This window comes from Macrobrachium rosenbergii, chromosome 46 (assembly GCF_040412425.1).
Source record: "Macrobrachium rosenbergii isolate ZJJX-2024 chromosome 46, ASM4041242v1, whole genome shotgun sequence".
In the NCBI taxonomy this organism is placed as follows: Eukaryota; Metazoa; Arthropoda; class Malacostraca; order Decapoda; family Palaemonidae; genus Macrobrachium; species Macrobrachium rosenbergii.
In genome coordinates, this window is record NC_089786.1 from 32,553,768 (window position 1) to 32,562,054 (window position 8,287).

At 37.5% G+C, this 8,287-nt stretch overlaps 1 protein-coding gene across 1 annotated transcript in view; it reads left to right on the forward strand.

Annotated features, from left to right (window-relative positions):
• The first annotated feature begins 660 nt into the window (after positions 1-660).
• The window catches only part of LOC136830438 (uncharacterized G-patch domain protein DDB_G0278987-like), a 12,277-nt gene continuing 4,650 nt past the window's right edge, over positions 661-8,287 (forward strand). Inside the window, exons 1-3 of the mRNA XM_067089972.1 lie at positions 661-666; positions 2,434-2,515; positions 3,973-4,104. Of these exons, the coding sequence (XP_066946073.1) occupies positions 661-666; positions 2,434-2,515; positions 3,973-4,104 (220 nt within the window). The remainder of the gene's footprint in view (positions 667-2,433; positions 2,516-3,972; positions 4,105-8,287) is intronic.

Sequence of the window (8,287 nt, forward strand, 5' to 3'; positions counted from 1 at the left end):
CGTTAAGGTTCTTAAGAAGGACCATAATACTGAACGGATTTTTCGTCTTTATTTTGAAATGTTTTAGTTAAGACAGATTTCTGCTGTAATATGATCACATAAAAATACAACGAAGAGCATGCAAGTTTGCATTAAGCTTCAACTTTTAGTTATTTTAGGCGCTTTTATTCACAGCAGTCATGATACTGAGCATCGATCGCGTCAATTGGAATGGCTGTGATAAGAAATTAATAATGGAAGTAATAATGAAAAGCTCTTTTCGCCATGCCCATGGTTCTCTGGTTCTTTAAAATGTACGAAACCTTTCCAACAGATAGTAAAATAGTGGAATTTTTAGCAAATAAGCAGCTCAGTGTTGTTATGTTGATATTACGCAGGGTAAGCAAAGCTTCGCTCCGAGGCAGAAATTTACGCCAAACCTATTTATCCAGGCAATGAAATGGGATCTGAAATGGAGTGCTTCCTTTGCTGCCGGTTATTAGGATCCATCCGCTTGTTCCAACTGTTGAAAGTCCGTTGCTTTTAATTAAGTGAGAGGAGGGAATTCTCTAATGAACTCCAATACTCAAAACAGACACGCATTACAGGGACTGCCAACACATAAATTAGAAGCAAGTCGCCTAATTACTTCGAAACTCTCATGAATCAGTACAAGAACACATGCAGGTAAGTTAAACTGGTTATTTCCTAACGTGAAAATCATCATTCGGATTCACAACTACAGGCGGTGATTGGGAGATCAGAATTGTTGTTATTCTCAAGGGCATTCACGGACGCAATCTCCTCAATAAATGAATGGAGATGTGACATATCGATAACACATTGGGGAGAAAAAAAAGTTAAACGATTCGCAGTAAAAGTAATAAACACAAGCAAAAAAGGGGAAAAATACAGAGCACCCAAGATATAATACAGTGAGTCTTATTTCGGTTTCTGATAATGAAAAAAATTGTCATGTTTACACGATTTACTGAGTGCTTTCCCTGGTTTTCCTCGTTCTTCAGCATCTTTTAAGACTTAGCAATAATGCTTTCGGGAAAATGTTCTTTGCTGACTATCTTAGACGCTTTCATACCAGATTTTTCGTTTTGTATCTTTTTGCAGCAAAGACTTCATAAAAATCCGAAAAGCTTTCTTTCATATATGGACTATTTTTCCCGTACATTTGTGCCTTATTATGTTAGCTGTCGTTTGCAAGGCATATTGCAATTTAGGAGCTGATATCTTTCTTTTTTTCCCCTTAAAAGTCGCTCGTTTCGCTCGTTTCTGGTCTGACATTTACTTCGGAACAATTTTAAATACTAGTACCTAATTTGTGACCATTATCGATCTTCCCCATGAAAGGTTACAATGTTTATAAGAAATGTTACTATAACGCAAAACAATATTCTTCTCGAAATTTTAATCATGTTTACTAGAATGTAGATTTATTTTTGTAACGTTGAAAAAAACACAAATAATCTATTATTTTAGATTGGTGAGCTTTTAATCTTGATGTCTATATCTTAAGTAATTTATTTTAATATTACTTTAGGCTCACCTCTAGTACCTTGGTGCCTGTTTACCTGCACCTTCTTCTGGAACCCAGGATGAAATTTAAATATATGAAAAATACGCGTGCATATGTAGCAATATCCATTAATTAAGGTATGGAGGATTTGTCAAAAGGATAATTTGCTGAGAAATGCAGCTAACAAGTAATCATTTCCACTTTTAATTAATGGACTGGGTACAAATATGTCTCCTGGCTCTCTCATTCCTCCAGATAAAAGTGAGCTCTGTAAGGGAAGTGGAGCAATGCCGGACTTAATAATACATGGCCTGGTGACTGCCACGGCGTTCCAGACGCCATCTATATGCAAGCACCGATAATTCGAATCTTTCCTAGACAGTGACCGCCACGGGTTGTAACCCGGTATCTCCGGCCGGCTAATGAAGAATTAGAGGAACTTACAGTATTTCTGGTGATAGGAATTCGTTTCTCGCTATAATGTGGTTCGGATTCCACAATAAGCTCTAGGTCCCGTTGCTAGGTAACTAATTGGTTCTTAGCCACGTAAAATAAGTCTAATCCTTCCGGCCAGCCCTAGGAAAGTTGTTAATCAGCTCAGTGGTCTGGTAAAACTAAGGTATACTTAACTTTAACCCGGTATGTATGCACCTTTGCGGAGTGTTTAGCACAAGCCCGCTGGGGATTACCGTAAAAACATAAACAAAAGACTAAAAAGTTAAGTATACATTAGTTTTACCAGACCACTGAGCTGATTAACAGCTCTCTTAGGGCTGGCTCGAAGGATTAGACTTATTATACGTGGCTAAGAACCAATTGGTTACTTAGCAACGGGACCTACAGCTTATTGTGGAATCCGAACCACATTATAGCGAGAAATGAATTTCTATCTCCAGAAATAAATTCCTCTAACTCTTCATCAGCCGGCCGGAGACTCGAACTCTGGCCTAGCGAGTGCTAGTCCACAGCTCTACCGACTCGCCCAGCGAAGAGCTGCAAAAGACTGTAAATATCGCAAATATAATGACCCCTTATCTTCTTAACAGCAGTTATCATAAGAAGCTTGTTGATTTATTTAGTAAAGGACTACCTGCTGTTAACGTAAAATTAATTCAAGAAAAATTTCAAACACGGGGGTCTCTTTTTAGGTTCAAAGGATAAACCTGACTCGTCTTTGACTTCCAACATTGTTTATAAGTATGGGCCTACTTGTCCCAAGTGCCAACTGGGAACTTACGTTGAAAGTACAAAGCGGTTGTTGACAGTCCGAATCTGTTGTTACCAGGGAATTAGCATTAGAACGGGTTGCAGACTGTCCAGACCCGAATTACCGAACATACTTAATCATTTTCTACAATGCAGGGCACATATTAATCCTAAAGGAGCCGTTGAAAAATTTCGTAACACTTTTTTTGGTTATTTTTGGCCATCCCCATCGCCCCCTAACTTGTCACGCCTCATGACACATGTCTAGACCTCCCCCTAGCAAATTATGTAACATCAGCTAGTAACCCTCCCCCTGAATTATTGAGTGTTGAGTTTGTGATATTTTTTAAACATATAATTAGGCAAAAATAATTAAACCATAGTCTCAATATTACTACTAAAATATAATAAAAGTCTATTGCAGAAACTTTACTATCTCTCTTTTGTCCTTCTATATTTACATCTTTTCAAAAGAAACAAAGGAAAAAAACCTGAAAATGTTATATGACTTATGGTTGCAACCTCGGCCCCCTCTCCCCACTGTCACACTCATAACGCTTCACCGCCCCCTCCCTCAGGCTTCAAGGCCATCATCTTGACTCAAAACAGCGAAGAATTGGCCACCTTGGAGTCTATTCTAATAAAAAAAATTTTGTTCCCTCTTTGAATATCCAGACTGCCTCGACACAGCTGTTTATTGCTTAAAGCCTGTTTGTTTATGATGTGTTCTTCTGTTGTGAGCTTATTCTTTCCTTTTCCTTTTCCTGTCTTCATTTTATAGTCACTCATTTAGCTTGATTCGGATGTATTACTGTATATATATCGCTGATTTTTTTTTATCTAAAATCATTTTGTATTTCTGTAACACTCCTTTTTTTATTATTCTTATTTGTCATGTCCAGCCTTCAAAATGCAATCTCGTATTGCGAAACGCCTTCGGACCTAATGAACTTGTAAATCTTCATGGAGCCTTTTCCTTGATGTCCCTGTTATGGTGTGTGTGTGTTTATATATATATATATATATATATATATATATATATATATATATATATATATATATATATATATATATATATATATATATATTGAAATAGTGTTGAAGAAGCTGCACATCTTGTTGAGAACTAGACCGAAGGGAACTTGTAGAAAGTAAGATGCAAACTTCTATTCAGATGGAAAAAGCCTGTAGCACTACCTATAATACAGTGCAAGAGGCATACTGTACGACGTATTCACTTTCATACTCATTCTTAGGGTCAAGCATCATCATCAACATCAACCAGGTGCCATATCCCCAAGGACGTCGGCAATCATGGCTCGCCACCCTAGGGTCAAGCACGTGGGTCATAATGTGTAAAACTGGGGCAAGAAGCTGCTGTTCGTACCGTGAGTGCTCTAGTCCCCAAGGGTACGTTTCAAAAGAGGATGAAGAATGGCATTAAATAAAAGAAAGGCTGCTGGCTCTTCATTTCTTAAACTGATAAGGATATGAAGAAATAAACCTTTAGTAAATGATATAAGGTGGATAATCAGGGCAAAAGCGTGATCTTTTCCCCTTTGTTCTAGTGCATGGGCTGTTTACCCGAGTTTGCTAATTTGTCTGTCTGACGAAAAGCAAATATTCACATTTCCTCGTTTCAGTTGCTTTTGCAATATCATTAAGGTCTTTCCCAGAGCAATGGAAATTGTAAGTGCAGCTAAAACTAGCAGTTCCCAATGCAATCTCCCTTCAATTGAATTGTTTATTTTTCATCAAGACAACAAGAAAAGACTCAATGAATGTATTGAAAACCCTGCATACCTCGTCTGTTATCCAAAAGCAAACGTTGTGCAATAGATAAATTTCTCATCTGCCAGTTTAGCTAAATAAAATTTTGCGGAAGAGCCACGGGAATTTGGACAGCAGAGAAAATGATTCTCTTAACTTGTGCCTAATGCATCAAGTTCAGGGAATTCCTCTTATCCCTAATCGCACCGAAGCACAGAACCGACAACAGTTCTTCGCTGGAATGAAGGCTAGATCATAGACATAAGACATCGAAATAATCCTGATAAATTTGTTTCGCAAAACAAAAAACATTGAAAAAACAGAAACTGTTAAGGATAATGGCTTTAAAAGTTCTATTACATTTTTTGCTCAAAGTGAAATCGTTTTTCTAATGAAGGTATGATGTGAAATTGCAACGCGAAGGCAATGCTGATTATCGCCGTGTTCAGTTTACTCACTTTATTAGCATTTTAAACAAAGCGTGCTCAGAAATTATTTTCTTATTCCATAAATGGGTCTCCCCACCCCATTTCCTCTCTCTCTCTCTCTCTCTCTCTCTCTCTCTCTCTCTCTCTCTCTCTCTCTCTCTCTCTCTCGGATGTCACCTGGAATCTAGTTCTTCATTGCAGGGGTGGGTAGAGCTCTCGGCTAGCACGCTGTTGGGTCAGTGTTCGACTCTCCGACCGGCCAATGAAGAATTAGAGGAATTTATTTCTGGAGATAGAAATTCATTTCTCGTCATAATGTGCTTCGGATTCCACAATAAGCTGTAGGTCCCCATACTAGGTAACCAATTGGTTCTTAGCCACGTGAAATAAATTTAATCCTTCGGGCCAGTCCTCTCTAGGAGAGCTGTTAATCAGCTCAGTGGTCTGGTTAAATTAAGATATACTTAACTTTAACCTGAGTCTTCCGGACACTTTAAAACAGTACGTTATGTAACGGGCGAATTCCGACATTTCATTTTTCCAGAGATACGGTAAAGCTTGAAGTGAAACTCTGTATCAGTCAGTGGCGAAGTCTGCGCGGTGCCCTGAAAAGAATACCAGAGATCGGTCTGAAACGGTTGTTAAAGAAATCAAAGAATTCGAAAAAGCCATTATATACCTCGAATGAAATGATTTTGTCGTGAATGTTATGAACATGAGTTTGTAGCACCAACAATGATTATTGAACTGAACATGTCACAATTTGGTTTACTTTCTGAACATATTCTGGATTATGAATTAACTTTTCTGCTAAAGAACTCTCTCTCTTTTTTTTTTTAATAAGCATCAGATTTCGCTACAAATGAAAATTTATTGTTCTTCTTGTTGAACAGTGGTGTAACGGTAGTTTTCATGCGGTCACCTCACGCACACAATTGTGTATGTTTACTATACACCTTAAATACTGACTGCTAAGAGAGCATTTAAGGACTCTAATGCACAGATAAAACCTATTGTAATTGCACCACCTCTCTTCACACTGTTTATCCAGTGTGCTTCCATTTGTTCATTTATGCAAATGAAACACAGCTGAGATGAGATCCTCGCCTTTCTTAATAATGGCTCAGACGCCAAAAGTCAACGCTCAAGTTAGTTAGTATTGAGTCATTTTCTTACATTCCACCTTACTTGTTAACGTTAGGTGGAACTTCGTCTATTCTGATCCTTACCTCTGACATTAAATTAGATTATAGCATCCAGATTTGATCATCATCAACGCGAGTTGCAGGTTCAACACATTGTAAACTTTAATTGTTCTGTAACTAATGAAGTTGCATCTCACCATCTTGCGAGAGTTTAACGTGATTTCATTCAGTCTATTTCAAAATTATTTTACGCATGGAAATTGAAGAGGCTATGTGAAAGAGGTAAATATGTAAATACTCAGAAATAAGTACGTGGAGAGAGAGAGAGAGAGAGAGAGAGAGAGAGAGAGAGAGAGAGAGAGAGAGAGAGAGAGAGAGATTAGATTAGAGTTGTGAGATCAGCATCTAATCAATGTCAGTTGGACCTCAGGTTATAGGGGAAGAGACTGGTTGTTTAATTGATGTTTGTAAGTGTCAGCACGGACGACAGGGGATAGAAAGGCTGCGCTTCAATAGGAGTTAGTTTAGGTCGCGAAAGAAAAAATGACATCAACTTTCGTTGTGACAAATACAAAGTATTCACAAAATGATGCAAAGATTTACAAGATGTCATTGTTAAAATAACAACATCACTTGTACTTCTTAATGTCATAATTAAGACATTAAATGTCCGGTTCTACGCATTCCATTATTATTATTATTATTATTATTTATTATTATTATTAATCAGGTGCGTACTCTTTTTCATATATAGTGGTTGTTCCTACTTCTATTTTATTTCTTGACCTTGCTCATAATGAACGGTATCAGTGGTCTTCACCTACCTTTATTCAGTGATGGGTCCATGTCTGAAGGAATAACTTTAGATTTCCCCTACGGTTTCAGAGCTCCTGCGTATTTTGTTGGCGAACGTTGATAAATACTTGTGGCCCTTATACGTTACAACAGCTAGTAATTCTTCTTTCATTAGTTTGTCATTCCCTCCGTTATTTGTGTTTTCTCTGTTTTATGCCGATTATCTTTCCAGTTGTGAACTTTCTCTTTCTCTCAAACGACACAATAAATCTTGTCTCATATATTTTTCCATTGTGTTTGTCTTGTAATTTGATATTTACCCTTCGTTAAGTCAACCATCTCCTGCAACACAATATATAGATCAATACCTTAATTCGTCTGAACTCTCGTCTTTTGGGATTTCTCAAGAGTTTTCTCTCACCACCACCACATTACGTCTTTCCTTAACAGGCTGCTCCTCAAGTATCTTCTTCACCATCGTTGCAAACGTCATCTATTTATGGAATGGAATACTGAGTTTAGGCCAAAGGCCAAGCACTGGGACCTAAGAGGTCATTCGGCGCTTGAAAGGAAACTGAGAGTAGGTAGGTTTGACTGAAAGGTGTAACCGGAGGAAAACCTCGCAGTTGCACTATAAATAATTGTTAGGAGAGGGTGGAGAGCAGGAAGGAAGAAAGATAATATGAATGGAGGTACAATAAAAGGAATAGCTCCTCCTCTGCACAGTGTGAAATTTTTTTCTTATTTATTTTAGCACTGACCTCCAGTATCAGGTTTTGCCTCCCATCACCTGATTAATCCCAAGCCTATTATTCCTCACTTCTAAATATCTTCTCTTAAAACCAACAACAAAAGGTTTGCTCGGAATTGAACGAAGCACTGTCGGGAATAAGATGTGAGGCGCATAAAGAAAACTTAACTCACATTCATGCCATGATATTTCAAACCTTAATGTTACTTTATTTATGTGTGTATGTGGGTGTAAAGGTAAGAGTTTTCTCCCCTCCTCTATCAAGCTAAAATCGTAAGGTAGACTAACGGAGCTATCTGAAATACCAACAACCACAGCCAGATAAATTCCCATAGTAGCCACTGTCTAAATAGCAAATGGTGAAAATGGAAATGGTGAAAATAACCATGACTGTATCTCTTTTAATAAAAAAAAAAAAAATACTGCAAATTTCCTCCATTTCTAAATACGACATGAGCTCTCCGTCCGAAATATTCCTTTTTTTTTTTATTCCTTTTGACTCTTTTTTTTTTTTTCGAACGTTGTATGAATTAGCTGCTTTATGGATGTGCTGTACTGTAAACGTATCCATTTATGCTATCTAATACATATTCAAATGAGTAAAATGTAGGGTGTGACGTTTTCTGTCAGCGGATAATTAGAAGTACAATAGTTCTTATAAGAGCTTAAAAATGAAAATTTG